General features: G+C 41.2%; 15 protein-coding genes across 15 annotated transcripts; 10 read left to right on the top strand and 5 right to left on the bottom strand.

The window, feature by feature from the left end:
• Positions 1-1,078: 1,078 nt before the first annotated feature.
• On the top strand, positions 1,079-1,793 carry SS1G_10866 (predicted protein; the record flags this gene model as incomplete). The annotated part of the gene is made up of 2 exons (XM_001588369.1): positions 1,079-1,462; positions 1,521-1,793. The coding sequence occupies 2 exons, from the start codon at positions 1,079-1,081 to the stop codon at positions 1,791-1,793; spliced, it is 657 nt and encodes a 218-aa protein (XP_001588419.1).
• Positions 1,794-3,633: 1,840 nt separating this feature from the next.
• Positions 3,634-5,571, bottom strand: SS1G_10865 (hypothetical protein; the record flags this gene model as incomplete). Its single annotated transcript, XM_001588368.1, has 2 exons — positions 3,634-4,976; positions 5,298-5,571. The coding sequence occupies 2 exons, from the start codon at positions 5,569-5,571 to the stop codon at positions 3,634-3,636; spliced, it is 1,617 nt and encodes a 538-aa protein (XP_001588418.1).
• A 1,038-nt stretch (positions 5,572-6,609) lies between these two features.
• SS1G_10864 (hypothetical protein) lies at positions 6,610-7,708 on the top strand (the record flags this gene model as incomplete). The annotated part of the gene is made up of 2 exons (XM_001588367.1): positions 6,610-6,697; positions 6,810-7,708. The coding sequence occupies 2 exons, from the start codon at positions 6,610-6,612 to the stop codon at positions 7,706-7,708; spliced, it is 987 nt and encodes a 328-aa protein (XP_001588417.1).
• Positions 7,709-9,227: 1,519 nt separating this feature from the next.
• On the top strand, positions 9,228-10,451 carry SS1G_10863 (predicted protein; the record flags this gene model as incomplete). Its single annotated transcript, XM_001588366.1, has 3 exons — positions 9,228-9,585; positions 10,038-10,265; positions 10,330-10,451. The coding sequence occupies 3 exons, from the start codon at positions 9,228-9,230 to the stop codon at positions 10,449-10,451; spliced, it is 708 nt and encodes a 235-aa protein (XP_001588416.1).
• A 284-nt stretch (positions 10,452-10,735) lies between these two features.
• Positions 10,736-11,366, top strand: SS1G_10862 (predicted protein; the record flags this gene model as incomplete). Its single annotated transcript, XM_001588365.1, has 2 exons — positions 10,736-10,977; positions 11,231-11,366. The coding sequence occupies 2 exons, from the start codon at positions 10,736-10,738 to the stop codon at positions 11,364-11,366; spliced, it is 378 nt and encodes a 125-aa protein (XP_001588415.1).
• Positions 11,367-11,677: 311 nt separating this feature from the next.
• Positions 11,678-12,498, top strand: SS1G_10861 (predicted protein; the record flags this gene model as incomplete). The annotated part of the gene is made up of 3 exons (XM_001588364.1): positions 11,678-12,086; positions 12,146-12,324; positions 12,445-12,498. The coding sequence occupies 3 exons, from the start codon at positions 11,678-11,680 to the stop codon at positions 12,496-12,498; spliced, it is 642 nt and encodes a 213-aa protein (XP_001588414.1).
• Positions 12,499-12,995: 497 nt separating this feature from the next.
• Positions 12,996-13,274, top strand: SS1G_10860 (predicted protein; the record flags this gene model as incomplete). Its single annotated transcript, XM_001588363.1, has 1 exon — positions 12,996-13,274. One exon carries the CDS (start codon positions 12,996-12,998, stop codon positions 13,272-13,274), a length of 279 nt encoding a protein of 92 aa, XP_001588413.1.
• Positions 13,275-13,574: 300 nt separating this feature from the next.
• SS1G_10859 (predicted protein) lies at positions 13,575-13,775 on the top strand (the record flags this gene model as incomplete). Its single annotated transcript, XM_001588362.1, has 1 exon — positions 13,575-13,775. One exon carries the CDS (start codon positions 13,575-13,577, stop codon positions 13,773-13,775), a length of 201 nt encoding a protein of 66 aa, XP_001588412.1.
• A 711-nt stretch (positions 13,776-14,486) lies between these two features.
• Positions 14,487-18,444, top strand: SS1G_10858 (predicted protein; the record flags this gene model as incomplete). Its single annotated transcript, XM_001588361.1, has 3 exons — positions 14,487-17,673; positions 17,737-17,789; positions 18,076-18,444. 3 exons carry the CDS (start codon positions 14,487-14,489, stop codon positions 18,442-18,444), a joined length of 3,609 nt encoding a protein of 1,202 aa, XP_001588411.1.
• Positions 18,445-19,799: 1,355 nt separating this feature from the next.
• On the bottom strand, positions 19,800-20,556 carry SS1G_10857 (hypothetical protein; the record flags this gene model as incomplete). Its single annotated transcript, XM_001588360.1, has 2 exons — positions 19,800-20,288; positions 20,416-20,556. 2 exons carry the CDS (start codon positions 20,554-20,556, stop codon positions 19,800-19,802), a joined length of 630 nt encoding a protein of 209 aa, XP_001588410.1.
• A 566-nt stretch (positions 20,557-21,122) lies between these two features.
• SS1G_10856 (hypothetical protein) lies at positions 21,123-22,268 on the bottom strand (the record flags this gene model as incomplete). The annotated part of the gene is made up of 4 exons (XM_001588359.1): positions 21,123-21,149; positions 21,368-21,525; positions 21,993-22,012; positions 22,213-22,268. 4 exons carry the CDS (start codon positions 22,266-22,268, stop codon positions 21,123-21,125), a joined length of 261 nt encoding a protein of 86 aa, XP_001588409.1.
• Positions 22,269-22,290: 22 nt separating this feature from the next.
• On the top strand, positions 22,291-23,129 carry SS1G_10855 (predicted protein; the record flags this gene model as incomplete). Its single annotated transcript, XM_001588358.1, has 3 exons — positions 22,291-22,385; positions 22,920-22,951; positions 23,086-23,129. 3 exons carry the CDS (start codon positions 22,291-22,293, stop codon positions 23,127-23,129), a joined length of 171 nt encoding a protein of 56 aa, XP_001588408.1.
• Positions 23,130-23,273: 144 nt separating this feature from the next.
• On the bottom strand, positions 23,274-23,432 carry SS1G_10854 (predicted protein; the record flags this gene model as incomplete). The annotated part of the gene is made up of 1 exon (XM_001588357.1): positions 23,274-23,432. One exon carries the CDS (start codon positions 23,430-23,432, stop codon positions 23,274-23,276), a length of 159 nt encoding a protein of 52 aa, XP_001588407.1.
• An 849-nt stretch (positions 23,433-24,281) lies between these two features.
• SS1G_10853 (predicted protein) lies at positions 24,282-24,377 on the bottom strand (the record flags this gene model as incomplete). The annotated part of the gene is made up of 1 exon (XM_001588356.1): positions 24,282-24,377. The coding sequence occupies one exon, from the start codon at positions 24,375-24,377 to the stop codon at positions 24,282-24,284; it is 96 nt and encodes a 31-aa protein (XP_001588406.1).
• A 379-nt stretch (positions 24,378-24,756) lies between these two features.
• SS1G_10852 (predicted protein) lies at positions 24,757-24,906 on the top strand (the record flags this gene model as incomplete). Its single annotated transcript, XM_001588355.1, has 1 exon — positions 24,757-24,906. The coding sequence occupies one exon, from the start codon at positions 24,757-24,759 to the stop codon at positions 24,904-24,906; it is 150 nt and encodes a 49-aa protein (XP_001588405.1).
• Between the last annotated feature and the right edge of the window lie 136 nt (positions 24,907-25,042).

Below are 25,042 nucleotides of genomic sequence, written 5' to 3'. Positions count from 1 at the left end.
TTGGGGGACTTTTCTCGTGATTGCTCGCTCATTAAAGCCCCCCACTCTTCCCTATTTAGCTAGTCGGAAGCTAATGGATCGATATCACAGCGATATCACAGATTTCTTGGTATTCCGTTCTTTCCAAGCGTCTATGAAAAGATTGAAAGCAGTCATATCGGTTAATTTTGCATTGTGATAGCTGCGTTTGAACGCTGTTGCTATCCTTGAATAGGTACCAGGTCATGGAGTGCTTGACGTTAGACAATGATATAGTCGCACCTGTTCACATCATGAGAAGATCACTATTCATCGAGTCATTCCCGGCTTTTCATAAGGGATAGAAATGAAAAAAAAAAAAAAAAAAAGCCCCCTCGGTAGGTTAGAATGTCAAGTACGCCCAGTCATGCAATCACAAGATCACGTGTAACGTAAGGTTAACCTGACACCGCGGGACAAAAACTTTAGGATGAGATCTAGAGGCGTAACTGAATGAAGCTGATCGGACAGAATAAAAAGATCATGACTATCGTTCAGAAAAAGTCTTTGGATAATATCTGATCTCTTTATTTACAATTTGAAAGGTCAATGAAGCTGTTCAGTTGGAAGGAGTAAATTTGGTAGGGTTCGATGCCACAGTGATTCGCTCCGCACCCCGATATCGATAATGACCGGGCAAGCAACCTTTCACCACCAAATTTGGATCGGAAAAGTCCTAGGAATTGAAGTATTTGGTATCTTTAAATATCTTTGCGCTAGGTCATCCAATACTGGCCTATTTATTCAATCAATTTCTGAGCCTCGGGCGTGAAGTTTTGTGCCTGGGTTTCGTGAATTTGAAACGTACGCTCCTCCGCTAAAGTATATATCTCAATTGCGCTGGTTTTCCAACCTCCTAATACCTCTTTAATGATACTGATACAAAAGAATCAGATTAGCCCGCCACGGACTTCAGCTTTCGATAACATCGAAATACTTTGAGTCCGCAAATACCCATCAAGCTTTAATTCCACATGTCACGATGACTTCTCAAGCACTCACTCTTCCACTTCTCCGTGGCACTACTACATTATAAGCCGCCCTAGAGCAAGAGTAAAACATGCTCCTCGGCTTAGCTTACCCTGAGCTACGACTAGATTTTTTTGTCTGGCTCATCACCCACCGTGCAGACATCGAGGATACAGTTTCGTATCACTTAGGCTTAACGGGATCGGAGATATGCCGGCTCGGAGAAGTGAGAGAGTGGATACATGGCAGTTTCAATGTTTGCATACTAGTTTATGTTGATAATTGGCACAAGCATCCAGGGAGACGAGTCATGATCAGATTCCCTTTGCCTTACAAGATAGGAGAATCTACATTTCCTGGTAACGCCGACGAGAAACTCCGCTGTGAGGTCGCTACATTCATTTGGATACAGGAGAATTGTTCCCATGTTCCTATACCTTACCTATGGGGATTTGGATTTGTCGGTGGTCAGAGTGTATGGAGTCCAAAAACCTTACAATCTTTCACTCCGATATTAATTCTGACTCCTACAGTTCACGAAACCAGATAGCGTATCTTTGAAGAAAAGACTGGTTTGGTACCTTCGACGACACATCTCATCGCTCTTTGGATTTACCCTACCTTGCCGTTATATAAGCCATCGTCGTCAATCTGTCTTAGAGCGTGGATATCTAGTCATAGACTATATCGAGGACTCAGGCGTAAAGATGCTCTCAGAGACATGGGACGAATTTCAACATTGCGAAGTTCGAAAGAGAAACCTCTTCAGAGACTTGTCCCGTATTATGCTTTCGTTAGGTCAATAACCTCTCCCGCGTATTGGGTCATGGACATTAGACTCATATGGAATCCTCCAGCTTAACAACCGTCCTTTGACCCTTCGCCTTCAACAATTAGAGAATGAGGGAATTCCAACCAACATCGCTAGAAACTTGACCTACTCCGCAACTGATGCGTATTATCTCGATCTTCTATCATGCCATGACAATCGCATTCGACATCAACCAAACTCCATGAACGATGAAAGAGATGGTTGTTCCCAGATGGCGAATGTAATAATCATTCGGGCCCTCCTTTCCCTCTTCACGAACCGAGAATTATGGCCATGGACCTTTCGTTTTGAGGCTCACAGTCCTTCATCAGAGTAACGTCTTCGTGGATGATGATTGGAATATCAAATGTATAATCTACCTTGAATGGGCATGTTCACTACCTGTGGAGACAATGCGTCCTCCATATTGGCTGACTGGCCGTCCCGCAGATGATCTTGTTGGTCAACACCTCGATAGCTTCAGCAAGGCACGTGATGAATTTATGGATATTTTTAAAGAGGAGAAATCCTTCCCTTCAGAAAATGGTATTGCTTCATATCGCACAAATATCATGCGAGGGGTTGGAAAATCGGAAACTTTTGGTATTTTCAAGCACTAGATAGTCCAAAAGGATTGTATAATATTTTTCGCGACCACATTCAGCCAATTTTTGCACAGTCTCATAGTACTGATTCCGATTTCACCCGGATTGTATCAGAGTATTGGGCTATGGGCGTCAACGATATTATAAGTACCAAGCTTCGAGATAAGGAGACGTACGAAAGAATACTGCGCCAGAAATTCGAGAATGTCCCCGGCAATAGTTGAAAGTATGTTTTTTTTTTTAGTATCATTGGTAATTTTGTAGTTTTTATGTATTTTAAAATTTGTCGTGACACAATTGCATTCGGTAAGTTCGTGGACTTTTTCCTTCCTTATTAACTGTGATGTAACAATGCAACATATTTCATACATGAGATAAACCTTTCTATTCATCAACCCCTCTTGCCATCATGCCGAAAGATGGCAGCTATTTTGGAGACCTTTGGTAACATTTACTCCGACCTGATAGTTTTCTTTTTTTCTACAGCTGCTTATTTCTCAACGCAAAGTTTTACCCATCTTCGTTAAGCATTCTAAATTCTAAATTCAGGCTGTCAGCACAGTTGAGAGCAGCTGGAGTATATAGTCTACATACCTCCGAATGCTTGACGTTGTATAGATAGAGATTTGACAGTATTTTTATAGAATCTGAAAGTATAACTGTTGTAGGAAGAGGGTGCTGTCTTTTTATCATGAGTCTGTCTGACAGGAAGTAATTCGTTTTGGATGAAAGATAGATATTTTTAAGCTTTTTTTATTTTTTTTATTCTTTAATTTAAACATGGTCGTCGAACCTCTTGAGACTTTATAAATGTTTAATGTTTTCCGGGTTATAATTGACCTTTAACATATAATCCTAGAATTAACAATAAGTTGAATCGTTTATTTTTTTTTTATTGTTACGTGACGGTTGTTACCCACTAGTGGCTCACGTGCACTAGCCCTGTATATAAAGACCTTCTTAGAATCTTCTTAGTTCTTTAGTTTTAGATTCTAAGTAATTGAATTGACTCCGTTTACGACTTTCCCGTCACACCAAAATATATTTATTGGTTTTAAATATTTTTAATGGTTTTGTTTTTTATTTATAATTTGACCGAATATTTCAAAACACCAAAAAGAACTTTGAGAATTTATTAATACTGGATTATTTCAACTAAACAACTAATTCATTATCCGAGGAATTTTGTATCAAACTTTAGTAGCCCTATTGAATCCTTTATCTATAATACTATATCTCGATGAATTGACCGTGCTGCTCAATTGCGTAGGAAGAGAAGGGCTGATTGCAGACCTTGAGATCAAGTAGCTCTTTTGCCATATCCCAGGTCATCAATGAAAGGTCTCGCTTCTCATAAGCTTCACATTGAGCCCAAGAGATAATCAAGTTTAGTGCATCTTGAGGATGATAATGTACACGAAACCACGGTTGACTATGATCATAACGGGATACACATGCTCCCGCAACTATAGCTTGGCCAACGATGGAATAATATCCTGGTTCTTCTTTTCGCAGAATTAGATAGCGAGGTGTTTTTGTTCTCCTGAATTTAGAATCAATTTTCATTCCTCTTGCGATCCAAACCCCCAAGAGAAAGTCTCCTGACTTTGTGCCTTGAGGTAGTAATGCCATGAGGTTTCCTTCACGATCCTTCATTTGGATATATTCGTTTGAAATCTTATCTTCTAGGTTCCCAAAGAAAAATCTTCGTTGACAGTGAGTCTCATTTTTATGGACCTTACAACGATGCTTGTACCCCTTCAGGTCCCGATGAGATATGGAGTCGAATTCTATGCCCAGTTTCCAGATATTACTGTGGTCTTTAGTAATCTCACAAGAAAGCCAATGATAGTCCACAAAACAATGTGAATTCAAATCTTCAATTTTGGCCTTTCGCACTGTATGATGTTCGAGAGTAGTATGCTTTGGGGTTTCATGATACATATGCAGCGACATAGACCGGTTAAGTGAGTCGGCAAGACGCGAAGCTCGGGGCCGGTCAATTGCGGGTGTTTGTATCAAGATCGTCTTCATTGCTTGTAATGCGAGATCGAAAGTATCTATTTTATAGTCTGGTTCTATATATGGAATATATTTCCAACCAACCATGGAAAGGATCCCATAAATCCTGTCCCGCCGATCTTGGCATTCCAAGTTTTCGGTTAGATTCAATAAGATATGTAAGGGCAAACTCTCGGCGGAATCGCTGCCCCCTAATTCCAAGTAGGCAAAACATACATTCTCACAATAGCCCGAACAATATCCAGGCCCTTGAGAAACCCTTAGCGGGATATATTCATGTTTATATCTCCGTTTCCTTTTCCTTGTTTCGGACAAAGCGGGGGATGGAAACAAAACAGCAGCAGCCTGCCTTTGTGCCCACAACAAACGCAAGATCTTCAGCGTCAAGACAAAATGTAGCATGCTGTGTAGTGCAAACAACTCGGCAATTGGACGATGGTCAATACCGCAGCAGACAATCACACTTTTAGCCATATAAACTTCTCGCAGGATCCATAAGCGTGTGAAGTAGGGCCTCTTCACGAAGGAGAAAAGTGAATCCAAGATTGCTTCTTTTTGGTCATTTTGAGTTTTAATCAGCCACGCCGAGACACCCAGAATTTAGAGGAAATTCCGAAAGCTTGTAGTGGAATTTGCCGAAAATATCGATGGATATTTAGGTTTGCCCGAATTAGAAGGAGTCCTCATCAACAACTCGCTGTTTTCGCTATGCGGCCCCACACAAGATAAAACAAAAGACGCCCGGCGATAGATGTTGCTCATCATGCCCACTTGATGTCCTTTCTCTGTCTTATTATATTGATCGATAGAAATTGAATCAATCCAAACATAACGGACTCCAAACCATCGCGCTTGCCTCAACGCATAATTACCATTCGTGGTTATTTTCAGGGTTTTGCCATTAACCTTTACTTTGGCGGTAACTTCAGGATCGCCCCATACGTAGGATATGGCATGGTAAGATGGTGCATGGTCGACGTGCCATGTCATGAGCTTACATCTCAACTTGATCGTTGTATCTCCAATTGCGACACGGCGCACCTTCAACAACCGTATGTATGTTTTGGGACCGGGTAGTGCTTGATGGCGGAATTCGGAGGCAGTGCCGTTGCCTTCGACTGCAGTTTGCCTTCCTTGCTCTGCCATTTTAGGAAGACTGCGTGATCGGAATTGGTGTTTCTTTGTGATAAAAAAAAGGTATTTGGAAAGCAGATGTATTGCGTAAAATGGTATGAATGAGGCTAGAATTTATATCAATATTGAAATCAAATGCGGCGAAATTTTCTGGGTTACATTGTGAGTTGTCCTACCTACTGCATGAGCTGAAAATAATCATAACTTGAGGCCCACAATTAGAACCGTTTCAACATGAAAGATGGAATAAAACTTCAATTCTCAATCTACCTTGGAGAATATAGAAATCGACCTTTGTCAAGTGATTACTTCCTCAGTAGCACAAAATCAGATATTTGAATTAGCTTCCGTAAAATAACCACCAACCGAACCCCTTAAATTCTCGTATGAGAATATGAGTAAGTCATTCACATTTTTTCTAGAAATGTGAAACTACGTACAAAACCTGTTCCATACATAAAAAAAAATAGGAGTCTCGCTCATTATTCCGCGAATTAAAAAGGGACCATAAGCAAGATCTCCTGTAAGGGATTAGTGTCTTTGAATTACGTACAATGCCTCCGTCATGCAATCTAATAATGGGCGCTTATAAATGACGGACTAATCTTAGTTCCTAATCAAAATCCCACGGAAAATAGGTATCACCGTAGCATTTTTTGCTATAAGACATATCCAAATCCTGAAATTATAAAAGAAAAATCCTATTTTCGATACACAATCGCAAATTTTTGAAAGAGTATAACAGAAATTTTATCATTGGATTTATACCATCGAATCAAAGTTGTTAAAAAAGTTTATTTTGTTACTAAAATAATCTTACAAGGACACTTGCTTTCCCCGGCTAGGAACTAGTCGGTCGTTTATGAACACCGACTATCAACCGACAACCATTCAGATCTTTCCACACTCTCCAAAATATCTATATACAGTCTTTGAGAAACAATTCAACACAGCAAGTCCGAGCATACATTACATGAACTTCGAATACCGCGAATCCACGTGAAGCTTCCTAAACATAATTCGCTGAAACAAAGCCAAGCATCCACAATCATGTCTTCTACTCCCACGTCTCCAGATCGCGTTATCTCATCCAAAGGGAAAGACAATGCAGGGCTTACGCTTGCCGTTATCGGTTGTGGTAAGTATCACCGTTTCATTCAGTCTTCTCTCCTCGAGGCAAATGCTACACAGCTACAGATGGCTCATCCATCCCTTGCACAAATAAATCACCTGACATTCCTCTTCTCCAGGCACAATGGGCACCTCGATCTTGACTGGTATTCTTAATGCCAAATCTAAAAGCGCTGCTACCGATTCGAACATAAATACTTTCATCGCTACAGTGCATACAATGGCATCCATGGAGCGCTTGCGCAAACAATTTTACTCGGGAAAATCACGTGTCAATATCCTTATTGGGAATGATGGAGTTTTGCAGGCAATGCAAAAAGCGGATATTGTTCTGCTGGCTTGTAAACCCTATGTGATAGAAGGAGTACTTTCAATGCAAGGCGCAAGAGAAGCATTGGGAGGAAAGCTGGTCATTAGCGTCGCAGTGGGGACCCCCGTGATTAAAATGGCGAGAGCGCTTGGATTCGCGGACTCTTCTCCGGGAAGAGGAAAGGAAAGAGAAACCAAAGAAATTGCCATCGTCCGTGCAATGCCAAATATAGCAGCAAGTTTCGGGGAATCCAACACGGTAGTTGAAATTTCTCCTTCTATGCAGCTGAGCAACCAAAACAAAAGTATCGTGCGCTATATTTTTGGGTGTGTAGGCTCGATAGTGGAGGTTGGACCTGGACAATATGATGCGGCGAGTGTTTTGGCAGCAGCTAGTATGGCGTTTTTGACGGTGGCTATTGATGGGATTTTGGATGGAGGTGTTAAGGAGGGAATTAAGAGGGCGGAAGGTAGGGATATTTTGGTGAGGAGTTTGAAGGGGTTGGTGGGGTTGTTGGAGGGAAAGGGAGGTGATGAGAGAGAGGGAAATGCGAATGGCAAGGGGAGAACGGGTGATGAAATTAGGGAAGGGTTTAGCAGTCCAAGGGGAACAACTATTGAAGGCTTGGTGGGGTTGGAGGAGGATAGAGTGAGGTATGCTTATTGCAGGAGTGTGATGAGAGCTACTAAGAGAAGTTTGGAGATGTAGATTCATTTAGAAGTCTTTTCAGAGACAGTTATCTTCTGCAACCAATAATATCATTATTTTCCCTTTTTTCCTTGAAATAAGTTCTCCCCACTTCTCTCACCACTCCTGATGCTCAGAGTGGCGTCCTACCGAATATCGTTCCTGTACCCCTCATCAATGTCTACACTTGTATTTCATAACTGTGGTATTTCCTACTAACTTTACGGCATACTCTTTCCCCCAACAAAACATCATATTTTCGTCCGATAATACCCTCTGAGCGTAGGCAAACTTATCGATGCTATAATGCTCGGTGAGAGGTCGGAAATTCGGCACACGAAATAACAAATGACGGTCTAAGACACCATCGGAGATTTGCTACCCACAAGTTATTAATTTCAGGAGATTCACAGGAATGCAACTTGTACAAGTTTAATCCAACCCTGAGATATTAGATGCCACTTCCCCTACCCCAAACTAAGGATAGGATGTATTCCAGAACATTGTAAGGATGGTTATGCAAAGTCACCGAGGCTAAATGCCAGCATTTAATCGAAGGTAATAGATCTATAGTCCACTGGAAAAACCACAAGAAATATCCCGCTAATTCTGAATGTGTTGCTAACTTACAAAAACTCGTAAACAAAAAGAGAAACGCTCCCGATTTGGAAATCAAGTTCAAGCATAGAGTTATAGCTAGAGACACATTATTGGTGAATATTCTTTGATGCAAGAGAAGAACACTTAGTTTGTGAAATCAGTTGCCGGCGCGGAGAGGTATTGGGATATCCGCGGACTGTGTTAAAGAATAAGTCCAGCTTCTCTATGCGTGAGATTTCGTAGTGTCTGTAATGACGGAAATTTCAGGAAGGTAATATGTGCCTGAATAGAGCTTTCTTTGTTTCGAAAACATAAAATGGTATATCACGGGTATGATGAGAAGTCCAAAGCTCATGGTCAATCCAACTATGGTTGATTTTAAGCTACCCATGATACTATGAAGTAAGAAATAGAACTGGTTGTGGTACTTGAGAGACTGAGTGGCTGTGTATTATTATCTATTACTCTAAACTCATATATACAATATAAACATCCATTCCTCTCCAAGAATCAAGAAATAGGTGTTAAGTTCACCAAAATTGCAATGACTCTTCTAGCATACTTTTATTCTTGTAGAAAAAGAGGCAACACTTAGAATTCACCATAGCTACTGCCGGTTTAGGGCTAAATACGGACTTTCTAACCTTCCTACATCCATAAAGCTTACGGTATGGTAAGCAAAATAAGTGCGGCTTTTAATATATCATTCTAGTCGATCGCCTTTTCCAACCTATTCACTTGGTGATGGACGATTTAGGGTATAAAAATGCTAGCGCCTCCCAATGAAAAAGCTACCTACTAGAAAGTTCGATACGGTGATTTAGTGAAATATGAATATGAATTCGTAAAAAAGCCATCATTTTAATTCTCATTAATATTTATCTTCTCAACCAAAACCCCAACCCCCAAAAAGGGCAAAAGGAGAAGGAAAACGGCCACCATGGACGACTCCCAATCAAGCGATAGCCAAACCGATGACAAAGTCGATTATTCCCAACTTCGAAAAGCGCTAGACGGAGTAATCGATGAATATTTTGCCAAAATGAATGGACCGATATCTGAGGAGCCGCCTCGAAAAATACACCATAAGGATGTTTACAAATTTACGATCCGCGCAGAACTACCCAACATTGAATTCATCAAATTTATACATAAGATAATGTGGTGTCATGATGTTGGAGCTTGGAAAAAGATTACTTTTGAAAGTGCTATGGAACTCCGAAGTGTCCTTGAGGAATTCTGTTTTCAGTGGTGTAGCAGTCTGATGAGTGATACGGGGATATTTGTTGTATACATCCGTAAGAATATCCGCAGAGGCCGGAATTTGTGAAGTAGTGAAAAGTGTGTTGGGAAGCTCCTGCTGGTTGAAATAGTACGACGCTAGTGATTAATATTTAATCATGTTTTGGGTCAGATGGCAATCTTAGGATAAAAATCACTTGTATAAAGGCAAGAACAACCATCCATACAAATGCAAGAGCAAACGTGATGAGGAAACCGCCATATGTGTCCAAGCCATTATCTGTCGGGTCAAAATTTGTTCCCACAACTTCCCTGCTTGCACAACAAAAAATCACAATAATATCGAAATAAGAAAGCAATATGTATAACGACAAGATAATCCGGGGCATGTACCGCAACTATTTTAAAAGGGACCTAATCAGTACAAACACTGCGCAAAAACTAGTTGCCCAATATTTTTCAGATATGAACGGACAAGGAATTCGAAGAGCGTTAACCAAGCTTCTAGAGTATACCTACGTATTTACCGTTGTGTCATCCGTTGGACCTCAGCAGTACGACATGAGAAGACCTCGGATATCATGGTATAACCGGGACAAGGCTTGGAACGCAATAGACTCTGAAGATGTTGAGGGACTTCGACGTTTCTTGGGGGAATTAAGTTATTTCTGCTGTATCAAGCTTGAAACCCGCCCTCACAGGCTTCGTGTGGACCTTTCGTCCAAAAAAAGGGAAAGTGGTTTTTGAGATGAAAGCATGGCAACGTGGTGACTAACTCAACGACAGTTCGGGAGAAAAAGAGGAGGAAGATATGGCGTACAAATACAGAGACGACGCACTTCGAGCCGTCATGCCGATTTTTCAAAAAATGAAGGCTCCACAACTTCGAAGAATCATCAACGTAATATGCGGTGGGACATAGAAATTGGATTTCTCTGTGGAGAAGGATAATATCAACAACAACAAAATACAGAATGAGAATGACCTCGAAACACTTTTCATAGATGGCAGTCAAGTACGCCTGATGAACGAAGCCGAAGCTTGCAGTGCATTGGAAGAGTTGTCTGCTCCGAAACCTTTAACCATTTTTGAGAATCTATGTTCAGGCAATATTGCTTCCCAATTGGCCAAAAAAAGCCAATTTTTATACACGGCACCACAATCACTCTGAAAGTCGAAGGGTGGAGTGAGATAGAAAGTGACGATATGGATAGCGAAGCCGAGAAAAAAGAGGCCGAATATGCAAGATATCTGGCTCGAGCGTCTGAAGATGAAACATCTGTATCTCCTGATGAAGAAAGTGATGATATGGATAGCGGAGCCGAGGGAAAAGAGGCCGACTATGCAAGAGACCAGGCTGAAGCGTCTGAAGCGTCTGAAGATAAAATATCTGTACTCTCTGATGAAGAAAGAGAAGAAGAATATTTGGGAGATAACTCACCAACTCGGTATTTCCTTTCAAGAAAAACGCTAGCCTTGAAAAGAAAACAATTATCCACATGCGAAATTTGCAAAGAGGAATATCACTCCACGGATAATCAAAAAAATTGTTACACTCATCGAGGTATTTCTTCCCACTCTTTCAATGTAAATAGAATGCTCACTTGTTATTCTCAACGCAGGCAATAAGGTTTTGGTCCCTAGAGCAGAATTTTGGAGGGAACATGTATATAGATTTTGGACTAAAAATAAGAAGCGAAGGCGTGTGGATGATCCGGCATTCGGACAAGGATTTAGCTGGACATGTTGCCGCAAGACGGGAAATGCAGTTGGATGTGAGGTATCATCTCACCGGCCTAAGTTAGAGGATTCGTCAAACAAGAGGACCAAAGTCTGAGGGAAACGTGGAAACGAGGTGTACAAATCGCGTCGGTATTGTTTAGTGGCTATTATCAATATGAGAATGAAACAGAAATAACGACCCTATATCTTTGTCATTGATCTCATGAACAGCTATCAATAGACCGGCCCCAGGAAAATCGTATAGAAAATATCAAAGTTCGGTTTTCCAATTGGATACAAGGCACGTGATGCTGCGCCATCCGAGAATGGGAACACGCCTTTCTGTGCTCAACACGTTAAGAGGAACAACTCTACCCGATCCAACTTGAGTAGACTTTTTATAAAACACCAAAAAACGCATGCAAAATGGCCGATTCAAGGTTTGAAGCAATATTCGACGAGATGGATGCCCCAAAACTCCGAGAGCTCTTGAAGAAGTTATGCAATCATGGGAAGTTTTCCGCGGAAGACGCAACAGGCAAAATTGAGGTTGATGGCCGCGATATCATTATCACGAGTGGCTTTGTCGATCTTACTCAAAGCGATGATAGCGATGATAGCAATTTTGAAGACGAGAAAGAAGGCAGCGAAGAGGAATCGGAAAGCGGCGCATCGAATGAAGAGGATGAGTATCACGTGCGGAAGTTGTCAAAACAGCAAATCCGGGAACTTATCTCGTCGAAGAGGAAAAGAGGCACCAAATTTAAGTGCGAGAATTGCGAGGAGGACTTTGATATCAAGAGTAACAGGAAAGGAGATTGTTGGTATCATCCAGGTATATATTTGCGTTTCTGCCTTCTTGCAACACGTGGTAATTAATCATTGAAATTGTAGGATGGAAAGAGTTGGATGATGAGTCCGATTTCTGGGCTGATCATGATGACAGAATACACGGCTCTCCTGAGGCCTTTGAAGATGATCCAGATTATGCTGATGAGTTTAAATGGGATTGCTGCGATAAACCAGGAAGTGACAATGGTTGCAAGAATACCAGGCATAAAGTGACAGAGGAAGTAATGGAAAATAGAGTCAAATACTAGGGGTTTGCTGGTATATTGTGGTTATACTATGGTCATATTAGTGGTGTAATGGCATTGTATGCATGATTCAAATTTTGCTGATAGTTTGTTTAGTTGTGTAGTGATATATCCGGAAACATGAGAAGATGTAAACGAAAGAGAAGTTAGATTGATAGTTGAAGTGGAGCCCATACCTCTGATTAATATTTTCAAGCAGTGAAGGCAACCATTTCTGCCATGACATAATCAAATGAATTGATCTAACAAATTAACAAAGTCCCTTTTATTCACCATGATATGGATCCAAATACAATTAGGTGAATTGGTTCTAATGAATGGAAAAGGCGATTTTGATTCACCAGAGTATAATGGTGAATCTCCAAATTTTGCTTTTTTGCCTGCTTTGCCTGGTAAATAGTTCGACCAAAAGGACAAATTAGTCTCATCTGAATTCATCATCTATCGAAGATCTATCCGGCTGTGCTATATATACTTAACTAAAAAAGTGATCAGTACCTGCTGTAAGCTCCTTTCAAAAGGACTTCATTCTCCTTCTCACCTCCAACTTGTTCATCTTGTGACCTCCAGGTTCTTCTTTTTACATCTTACCACCTCCACCTTCTTTTGACATCATCATCCACAAGTTCATTAACCCGGCACAGAAAATGCTTGACCCAAGGTTAGAGGAAGAATTTGAGAAGATGGATGCTAAACAGATCCGACACCTTCTCAAATTGGTGTGTGATGAGAAGAGTTTCACTCTGAAGCACCATCGTGGAAAAATCACCGTCAAACCAGAGAAGGTTTTCATCATGCCCGCAGGTTTTCATGATGGCAAATTTAAAGAGTCGAACTTCAAGGATTGCGAGAGTTACAAGGAAGGAGATGAGGAGGATGAAGTTGAAGTTGAAGATGTTCCAAATAAATCCAAGATCGAGATCTAGAAGCTTGTCAGATCCAACAAAAGAAAGTATCCCGGCTGTAGCCCCAATATGTTCAAGTGTGAGAATTGTCGCAATGAATTCTGCATCTACAATAATCCACCCAATGATTGTCTATGGCACCCAGGTATGTTTCAAATTCCCTGGCCCATGTCAATCTAGCTGACGACACTAGGCCAACGAACCACGGATCTTGACGACGTCATCTGGGCTGACCATAACAACGAAAATCATCGAGCAATTGAAGATCTTATAGATCACCATGACTTCGAGGATCGTTGGATTTGGTCCTGCTGTGGAGAGATGGGAAGTGATTGGGGATGCAAGATCACTAGACACAAGGTGTTCGAGGAATTCGAAGAGTTCAATGGCTCATCTGATGTTGCCTCTGGAGATTCATCCGATGATTTCAAAAAGCTCGAAGACGATTCAGATTCATCCGGGGATCTTTCTGAGGATTGGGAAGATATCGAGGAACCGGCGGCCAAGAGGGTTAAGCAGTGACTGCGGTGATGGTGTAATAAGCTCGGACGACGAAATTGTATTCCTGCAATGAATTGCGTTTTGGATTATTGTATTGGAGAAGACATCAATCTTGTGTGTTGGGATATTGGTGAATTGTGATGGCGATGAATTATGATGGTGATGTTGGGAAACTGTGTACTTTAAGGATGGGGAAAGTTCCATACTGGACATGTTGAATTTCTTTGGGGTGCATGGCTCCTTTATCGGATGGAAGAAGGAGGTGGATCTTGTAGTGATTTACAATTGAGTCTCCATCATGGAGTTCATAATATAATAAATTCAATGAAAATCATTCAATTATCTTTGGTGTAAGGCTAACAGGGTGCATTGGTCTTTTCTTTACAATGATTATATAAGCTGCATGTTGCTGTGTAACTTCCATTGAGGGATAATTAATAAGATGGCAAACAGTCCCATGCAATCGAAATTCACAATAAGATTTACATTCACCAGGGAAAAGTATTATTTGGAGGATTTTGTAAATGTTGAATTATTTTTTCATTGTTTATACTTTTCATTGAATTATCCTTTAAATTTGCGATATTGAGATATTATTACCAGATCAGGGAAATTTATTCCCGAAACTTCTCCCAAAACAAAAATAGATGCATGAACGAACCAACGAACTCATGAACTCAACCACAACGCAATACACGCGACTTTTAGTCAGAGATCACGTCGAATTCCAACATGGACGACGATTTCAATAAAGACACATTTATACAGGCTAAACTTGGTACTAAACAACGTATTGCACAGGCAAAGCTCAGAGCGGCTGAGAAAAGAGCTCTTGAAATTGCTGCAAGACATGCAGAAACCGCCACTACTCCTTCTCCATCACCACTTCCCGTATCGCCTTTCATCGCAACCTCTACACCAGCCACTTCCAATTATGCACCAGACTCAAATGCTCTCCTTCGGGCGCCGACCACAGAGGTCGAACGCGTGGAGCCGACTAATTCAATCAAAGAACTATCGAAGAAGATCGATACCGCTAGGAACTCTGAGCTCCACGAATTGATTACGAGAATGATGTTAAGATGTCCAGGAGCAAAAGAAATCGCCGAATCCTTTTTTTTATCCAGTGAAGTTCAAAGCGACGATGAAGAAGTCGTTGATAGAGGGAGAAACCACGCCGCAATGCAAGAGAATGAAGTGGGGCACGATGATAATCACGTGATATACACCATTGAATGCGCCACTAGTACTGACTCGAATGAGGGGAGAATGCGAGGAGATACATTAGGAGTTCAAGCAAATCCTAATGCTCAGAGGCATGCTCCAGATCGTTCGACTGATTTTCTGAGCATAGGGCAAGAAGATAATCCATCAGCTTTACATCCAGCCAGTCATCCCAAGCACAACTCGATGTTTCGCAACATTAATGCACCTAAGCAACTGGATCAACAAAAAAGCCAATCAGAATCCATGCAAATAGAAGGATTAGTCGAGAATCAAATCTCCACGAACATTGACGAAAATTCACAAAAAGACAACACAGCAACTGCTCAGGGAGAGTCGGAAACAGCATTGACATCGAAGAACACCGAAAAAGCATCGAGTATTCCCATGAACGATGCTCCTACAGGAATTGTTTCGAACACAGCGATTACAAATGCACTTGATACTCTCCCAAGTGGCATAACTGAATTACGCGAAACTAGTGCCTTTCACACCCCCTCAAGGGGAACTCCTCAGATTTCACTCCCGGAAGTAAGCGAAAATGTGACGGACACTGGCCCTAGTGAGGTAACTACCACCGATATCACACAATTAGCCAATGATATTTCAGCTAGATATATGAATTTGGCTCGGACTTTTGGTGCTGGAAATTTTCCTTTCGACAAACTTGCAAGCATAGCGGCTGAAACTTCACGCAATGAATCCACAAAAGAATTTTCTTTTGAATCATTCAACAATATTATTGATAATGTTCGGAAAAATATCGAGATAATGCAGAGAGCCAATGCCAACCATGTGGCATTAGAAAGCATGATGACACAATCAGTTCGGGAACTTTCCAGTGACCCGGGCAGTCCTATTCCTATGGATACAAATGGACAGGAATTGGCAAGAAATTCCGTCTTTAGAGACGGCACAAATCCGGTCACTCAAGAGACGATGATCAGCGCTGAATCAGCAGATAGCGAGGAAGATGAATATGTCGACGTTGCCGACATAATAAGCAGCCACTACAATTGTGATAGCTGTCGAAAACCGATTGTGTTACCTGAGGGTTTCATTGTTAGTCTAGAACATCCAGCACCGACCACATGTCTCCATTGCAAGACTCGAAAAGCTTCAGGGATCACTCGTAGAAAATTGGGGACAAAAGTTCGATCGAGTATTAGTACGGAAGTGCTCGCTAGTGAAACGGATAATCAATCTCCATCTGATCAAGTAGCTCATCGTAGTTCAGAGGATTCAGGAAATTCAGAGACAGCGAATCAACTTGGAAGAACTGTTCCCGACAGCTTTGAGTCACTATCCGAATCCTTCTCAGAGCCACTTCCGGGACAATCTCCAGAACCACTTACGGAATCTGTTCCAGAGGTTCCTGAACAAGCCCTAGTTTTAGTAGAGGCCGAAGAAAAAGATTGTGGTGGAACGCTTCAGGATTTCGGGCTTAGCGAAGGAGATGGTATCAAAAATGAAAATCGTGAAGATACCATCATTGTCGAAATTCCAACATGGCGTGGTCCTACAGGCCCACAGGCGCGTACGGGACAGACTCCAGCAAATGGCCAATCTGTATCAAGTTTAGGAAAACGCAAGGTACGGAGAATAGAAGGCGAAGCTGTTTACTCTTCTCCCATAGTCCCGAAACGAAGACGTGGTAGACCCTCCAAGAATTATCAAACGAATGTGTCAGACTCTTCGCCTGCAAGCTCTTCTCCAATTTTAATCTCAGCATCAAACCAAAGTACACAGGCAACTGCTACTTTCAGGAAAAAAGGTCGTCCATTTGGGAATAAAAGTGGAGTCGAATTGGAGATATGGGAGCCGAATAAGTTAATGGAACAGACATGGGAGCCGAAAAAGCCAATTGAATATACAAGTGCAATCAGACCAATCAGTCAGCGTATGTCTGCAAAGAAATCTCGAGAAATTACACAAAATCTATTGAGCGAGCGGCAGGATTTCATGGAAGATCCCGTGCAAAATGGAACGGAAGACGTAACGCAAGACCAAAATCACCACTCTAGACCCACCAAAGAACCCCCAGTTATTACTCCTTTAGATAATGTGTCTATTCAAAAATCTCGGGCAGCTCGCAAACTCAGACGCAGACGCAATAAAGAATCAAAACATAAAAAAAATCTACTGGCAATTCAACGTAATCCTGGTTCTGAACATTCACAGGCGCAAGGGTCGGAATTTCGGACTAGAGGAACCCTAGCGACTGGAACAATGCCAGATAATAATACAACTTCTACTTCCTTCAGTGACACATTGTCAGCTGAAATGGGCGTCCAGGGACCAGCGACTGATATTCCTGTCGGTAGAGGGGAGCAAAGTGAAAGGACTGGAAACCTAAGTTTAAATGAAGTTCAGGATATGCCACAGTCTATTGTGGAACAAGGATCTAGAATGGTCAGTGGAAGTACAGCTTCGACAACTGTTCGCGCCGAACATGGGAATGTTGATGACAAAGTGACAGGATCTTTAGAAGGAAATAGAAGTGGAGTTGAAAAGACAGTTGAGTCTATAGTGCGGTCTATAAATGATACAATTCAGGCAACTTCCCAAGAGGGGAGCAATTTCGTGGGGAACCAAAATGAGATAGAGAATAAATCGCGCATTTCAAAAGAGGGACAAGATAAAGTAGGAGGTTCATCACCAGAAGATTCAGTTCCAGCCCACACAGAACCCCGTCGTAAGTCAAACAATTTACCTTGATTGTAAGACATTCCTAACAGTTTTTCAGCCCAAAATACAGAGAATCAACAGCCATCGCCAATCGCTGAACCAAAGCCCGCTCATACCACTACAGTAAGCTCACCCTACCTGAACTTTCTTCCACTTATGTTCCTTCATTCCCGCCCCTGTCATCATCCCAAGCCATAAAATAATACACTACCTGCATTCACTGCCCCTAGTCTCACAAATATATCACAGGCCTCGACTTTTCCATTCTTTAATTGCCATTTTCCAGTTATTTCACGGATTCAACATAGGTACACACTTCAATCCCTCAACAGTTTTCTGTTCATTCTACTTTTTAATTTTTCACACTCTTCCGTCACTGGAAAAAATTACTAATCAAACACTTCAACAGACCCCTCTAATCCAAAATCGATCCCAATCAAATACACCCCTTTTTGATCCGGCAACATTTTTCACGTGTTCTTTCGGCCCCGATGCAATCCAGCCGCAATCTTTAACTTCTCCCGTCCATCGACGCCGCTCTTCACAAGATTTTCATCCCACAACATCGTTCCCTCGCCCATTGCTGGCAGATGCATCAGTCTCATATTCCTCACCTCATCCGCCTTGTTCTTATCCTCGACGACTTTCACGAGAAGTTGTAATGGCTGTATATAATCCAAGTCTTTTGATTCCGAATATGACGGAATCACACAATTTACCTCCTGCTTCTCATTATCTTTCTACATTTTCCCCAAGTTTTAGCTGCGTGCCAAACTAGGAATTAGGAAATCTAAATGAATAATCTATTATCTCTAATTCGAATTTGTATAAGAGAAGGACAGTAAGCTAAGATCTAGATCTCATCGCATCATTTTTACCAATGGTTTATCAAAGAAGCTCTTTAATGACGGAATCTGGGAGGACGGGAGAAGTGGTGAATGAGAATATGTATAAACAGAGGGTGATAAGATGAATGTTACGAGGTTTGCCGTCTAGATCACGTGGAAGTGCTCTAGGCTCTCGAGGTGGTTTATAACTAGGCGTCAAGCAGGGACTCAAAGTAATGACAATAATGCAATTCGTAACTAATAGTAGAGTATACTAAATGATTGATCTTGAGCACGAAGCTCTATACAAAAGAAATCCATCTTGATTATATAGTCCTTCGTGCCTATGGTTAACTAGGAATCGTCGTTCCTGGGAACGAGCGTTCCTGGTTGTTCCTAGGTGTGACGCCTCACACCTCCGGATCACGTGGCATGCCCCGTTTGTATTTAATCACAGGAAAACTCGCTACTCTTGTTTTCCTTCTTCTTTTCTCCTTAGCTTAGTATTTTCTAATACTTTACCCAGTATTCTTGAGTGTGACATGAAAAATCATCGATTTTGATATTATTTCACTTAGTGTATAATGAGTAGATTTTGAAATTTTTATAATAAATAGTTTCTAGAATATTTAATCTATTTTAATAATAATTAATTTACAAAAACGATTAAAGTACTTGTGAATCGAGGAAAGCGAACTGTTCCAAGATTTTCTTTTGTTTTTCTACTCCCTCTCTTTAGATAGAAAGTAGGTTATCTATCTGCACCTATTTAGCTTTCTAGGTAAAGGTATAATCGCTAGTTGGTTTATCAAAGGATTAGTATTGGGTTTCTTGAGACCAGAAAGAGCATCAGATTGAATTGATTGATTCTCTAGCTAAGCAGTTAAGCTGCGAGCATATATTCAAAAAATGAAGGAATCAGGTTAGGTATTCAGCCTTCGGAATTAAAGTGCTTTGAAATCAAAATATTGAAAGCAAACAAACAGTATACCAAAAAGGAAAGAATGAATTAAAAGTTGAGTTTTGTTTGCTCCTTATATGCATCATGCAATATATATGCATATGCTGCCAAGATCCCAGGAGGTCAACAATTAGTCTTGCTCATCTCATTACAACTCATCTGATCATAAAACCCACGTCATTACAAAGCTCATCTTAGAAACACCGTGTATCTAGTCAAATTAAACTCCTCTAACACAACACCAAAAAATGTACTTCCGTCCATGAAAAATCACAAAGACTCTTGTAAAAACAAAAACAATCAACTCAAATCCGCTGACACATTATCAAAGGTAAACCTCAAGTCTTAAGACCTCTCGACCCTTTCCGCCTGTTCGCTAGTTCCAAATCCAATATCTTCCTCAGATCCCTTTCCATTCCCTGTATTATTACTAACACTCCCACTCACGCCAACTCCGCTTCGACTTCCACTCGCACGCCCAATTCTCACCCGCTCATCACTCAAAGTACTTCCCCCCACTCCTCTTTCAACCGCCCTTCTTTTTCCCACACCCCTCTTTCCTGTCCCTACCCCAACTCCTTCCCCCCTCTCAAAAAGTCCATCCACATCCTCCAGCTCCAGTCCCTTTGTCTCAGGAAACCATAAATAAATAATCGGAACCCAACATGCATTTAGTACACCGAAAATAATATACGTTTTATAGCCTATATTATTAAGTGCAATGGGAGTAATCTGTACGATCATGTAGTTAAATATCCAGTTGCAGGCTGTGGAGACTGAAGAGCCGCGTTGTCGGAGACGAAGTGGGAGGATTTCAGAGGGGTAGACCCATACCTATAATTTGGAACAGGGGTAGATTAGTGGAATAAAGGGTTTAATATGGAGGGAAATGTGTAGTTGAGATATACGGGGAAAAGGAATGAGTTGGAAGTTGAAAGAGATCAATGAGTGGACAACTTACAGTAGCTTGAAAACCAATAGTAAAGGCCCCTTCAAAAATAAAAAGCACGATCGCTGCTCCGATCCCACAGGCCTTCTTGAGCTCCGTATGATATTGCACATTATAAATCAATCCCGTTTGAACAATCATAACCGCCGACATAACCGAAATCATTGATAACAAAAGAGGTCGACGGCCCACACGATCAATAAGAAACCAAGGAATAAAACTAGCAAGAAAAAACCACGTTTGTAAAAATCCCGACATGAGTGCACTGAGATGATCGGAGAATCCTAGAGAAGTTGAAAAAAGTGTATTGGAATAATATATTAGTGCATTGATTCCACCTAACTGTTGAAATGATTGGATAGCACATGCAATAAGGAAACGTCTCTGAGATTGTATTGAGTCGTTGTGAAAGAGATCGCTCCAGGAGCCTGTGCCAAGAGTTTTTTCATACTGACAAGTGTGCATTATTTCGGCGTGGAGGGATATGATAGTTTCTTGAGAGTCATGGTAGGAATGTAGTTGGGTAAGGATAGTTAAGGACTCATTCGGTTTGTCGTGCGCAGCTAACCATCGTGGAGATTCTGGTACTATAACCAGAAGAACTAGCATTGGGAGTAAAAATATGCATTGCAGAATTGTGGGGACTCTCCAGGAAAATGAACCAGTGTAGGATTGGGTGAAGGCGTAATCAACCCAATATGCTAGAAATATTCCAAAGTTTAACGTCGAAAGTTGCATACAGACATCTGTAATATAGTCAGTATCATACTGTCAAATATGTTCGTTTTACTTTATCAAGGCCCTTACACAATCCTCTTGTAGCTTTAGGACTGAACTCTGCTTGGAAAACAGGAACTGTACTATTGATAAATCCCATTCCCACTCCAGATATTATTCGTGCAATGATGAGATGAGCTCTGGAGTAAGCACTTGCTTGTAATGAAGCTCCAAGTATCATAATTACCACTCCTATCGCAATTGATTTCTTTCTTCCGATGTTCTCCCCGAAAACAGACGTAGCAACGCTTCCGAGAAAACATCCTATTTCGTATATAGCAACAATGAGACCAGTGATAGTGGGGTCTGGATTGCCGAAAGTGTCTTTGAATCCCGTTGAATTGACTAGTCTTTTTTTGGATCGTTAGCTGAAAAGCAGTGTAGAAATAAAGCAAATGGATGGGACTGATGGAATTGGATTTACCCTCCCATCAATCCATTATCATATCCAATGAGTAGAAAACCAAGACATGTCAAGGATGTTACTGCCGAAAAAAGGGCTCGACCTTCAAGAGTCATGGTAAGGAAGATGATAAAAGATTGAGAATTGAGTAGTGAGGAATGAGTAATGTAGAGTCTTAATCAATGCGTTTGTATTGATTAGTATAACTCTGAAAAGCTGCTATTCTAAAGGTCAATAAACTCCACCTTTCTCAATGTCCCTCATATCAGGTGACAAGTTGTCGGTCGTTAGCGCCGCTTCCGCGGGGGAAGAGCAACTTAGTTTTCTAGCGCTAGCCAAACAAACAAATACTAGGCCCTGCTTAGCCTAATGCTTTGCACAAACGGAGTCTAGTACCCTACTATTGAACCACCCCCCTTTTGGACCATCCTTTTATATGTTTATATATAAATTAGAAAACTTGAAAATCTTAAATATCTTTTGAACAATAATTATTAAAAATAAATTCTAAACACTTTTAAAATATTTAAATCATATTTGATTAAATAAATAAATTTATTGTTACGTAGTAACAGTCAACCTGTCCATATGAGCTCAAACCCCGTGGAAAAGCAAACCGATTCACATACAAAATTGTATGGTAATCGGTTCGTAGAGTCTCCCCACCTTCAGCAAGTACAGACATATAGTCTGATCCAAGTCACGTGATGGACCCTGCATATTCAGGGATACGAATCGTAGGTCCATACGAATCGAAGGTCCACAAACTCTCAGGATCCAAGAGATCCAATGGAGGACGAAGGTCTATATAATCAGGATGGTTTCCTTTGTATAGAGCTTCGTGCTCAAGATCAATCATTTAGTATACTCTACTATTAGTTACGAATTGCATTATTGTCATTACTTTAAGTCCCTGCTTGACGCCTAGTTATAAACCACCTCGAGAGCCTAGAGCACTTCCACGTGATCTAGACGGCAACCTCGTAACAAAAGGTATAATAAAGTAAAGTCTTCATATATGTCTTTAATAATATTTATATCAATTGATGAATGTAATTTTGAGAATAGATTATCATTTATAAATACTTATAAAAGAATATACAATAATTGTCAATATATGTGAACGTCTAGAATGAAGAGGAGTTTTTGGAGGGATTGATTTGTAACTCAAATCATTGTTAGATCAAAAGTGACGCATTTGATCACCTGCTTCATCAACTAATCTATTATCTACTTCCTCTCCTCAAATTGATCCTCAATCAACTGATATCCCAGTATTGAATAGAAATATGAGATACTTTAATTGACAATGCTTGAAAATAATAATAATTAGTAGTCTTAATGTTGGATCAATTTGGGTATACAGAGGTGTGTTAAGAAAGATGGAGGAGAGGTTGATGATGATGAATAAGCAACTTGTGAATTTCATTTCGTTGCTGCACTTCACTTCACTTTTCTTATTTCTCAACAGCTATCATTTATTTAATTATGATTTCACCCAGGCATCAAGCCACAAGTATCACTTAATTCTCTTTATATTGGGTGAGCCAACAGGGAATCTTCAAACCTTCATACAAGTTGTCGAATAATAAACCCGGGCAGCGAACTTGTGCATTATGATTTCTAGTGCGACGATCACGGGCCGTCAACTAGGCCCTCCAAACATTTTTACTGAAAGAGATACAGGTACCTATACAAATATCTCTTTCCATCCCTTCCCCTTCTTTTTAATCCGTCTGTTCCCCAAACATTTTAGATAGAACTCCTCTTTTTCGCGCCTTGAATCTTCCATGCTTTCACCATTGGATATCAGATCAACCGGTTCACAAGCAAACCAATTCTTAATCATTGTTGCTCGCCTCCTTCCCCTTCATAGTCCAGGTTTTTGTCATCTCAAACGGCTGAAACCGTTGAAAACCAAGGACTCAGCATGTTCACATCTTTCTAGCGACCCGCAAGGCCCGAGGTGAGGGGAACCGACGACCAAGACAACACTTACGAGGGATAAATGAGCAATAGATCGCCGGTCCTCCACGATAGCACGCAGAGCAAGGTCATGCTCTTGGTCTATTAGTAGCACTAATTGAGGAATGGACAATAACAAACTCAAGGAACCATCCCTTTTTGCTCTGGAAACGAATACAAGGCTCTGCAGCCATGTCTACCACTACATAACCCAGCTGCAGCCTCCCAGTTGTCTGCCCGGCTCGGAAGGAAATCATTGTTTCGACCCCGAAGATGAATTTGCCGATAAGGCTGCATGGCTTGGAAACGTCTAATTTATGCTCGGTGGAGTATACTATGAGGTGTCATGGTCATGGATTGATTGGTTAGATGCCGTGAGCGCAGCGCGGTTGATATTCGGTGTCGCTACGAGATCATATCTGGTTGGAGGCGCGCTTTTCGCTGGGCTTTGAGTCACAGCAAGGAACAAAACTTCGACAGGAACTGGACCGCGAGCTCCAGCACGAAATTGAGACGAGTTTCCAAGAGCCACTTAGTCACCTAGACGATCACGGTTAGCTATATCGGAAAGCGCAGATTGATGTTGTCGAAGGTGGTCGAGAGTATGGGAAGGTAAAGCAGGTAACAAACCAGGAATAGGAACGGGACGAGTTGTAGCCCACGGGCCATTGATTGTTAATGAACCATAGGGCCCGGTGGTGTATACAGGCTCAAGAGGGTATTTTTAATATATTCATTCCTGGTACATCATGCCAGCAAGGAGGATGAGAGCGATATTAGTGCCTGATGAGGAAGCGGAGCGAGGAATATGTTCATTGTTCTCAGGCATTGTTGCTTTTGAGATTCTAACTGAGCAAGAAGGAGGTTGAATGTTCTTTGAAATCAATTTAAACAGGGGGAATCTTTCAAATTTCGAAAATGTGGTTTCCAAAGATAAAAACTAAACAAAAATTAAGACAGCGTTCTTTTTTTGTTTTGCTAGTTTTGGTGTATAATAATGGCCATGCCAACCTCAAGTGTTGCGTTGATGGTAAACCGACCAGACACCAGGGTACAAGTAAAACTTCATAGGACAACAACAAAAATGACCAGAAGGGACTCCTCTCTTTAACAAGTTAAAATCTATACAAGTTTTGTGGAAAAGATAACTCGCCTTCCTCATCTTTATTGTCCGGAAGAGGGAAGACTTTCAAAGCATCTTCAAAGGAATGGCTTTCTATGTCATTAGTGACGACTCCACGATTCTTCCCCACAAGCTTCACCTTCATCTATCCCACGGTTTACATAGCACTGGTTCCAAACTCGCTCGTCTTGAGAAGGATTTGGGCTCTGATTATTCCAGAAAGATGGCGCTTTAGGCCCTTCAACTCGCCGGAGTCAGCACTGATAGATGGCAGATCAAGGCCTCACGAACTCTGTGAAATCCGAGCAACTGCGATGCTCCCATGGTATCTGAGGAAGCCAAGAGTTTTGCCGAGCCTTTTGCGGCAGAAA

Source organism: Sclerotinia sclerotiorum, genomic scaffold (genome assembly GCF_000146945.2).
Source record: "Sclerotinia sclerotiorum 1980 UF-70 scaffold_16 genomic scaffold, whole genome shotgun sequence".
Classification (NCBI taxonomy): Eukaryota; Fungi; Ascomycota; class Leotiomycetes; order Helotiales; family Sclerotiniaceae; genus Sclerotinia; species Sclerotinia sclerotiorum.
Note: the sequence above shows the minus strand (reverse complement) of the source record. Positions and strands in the feature narration are given on the sequence as shown.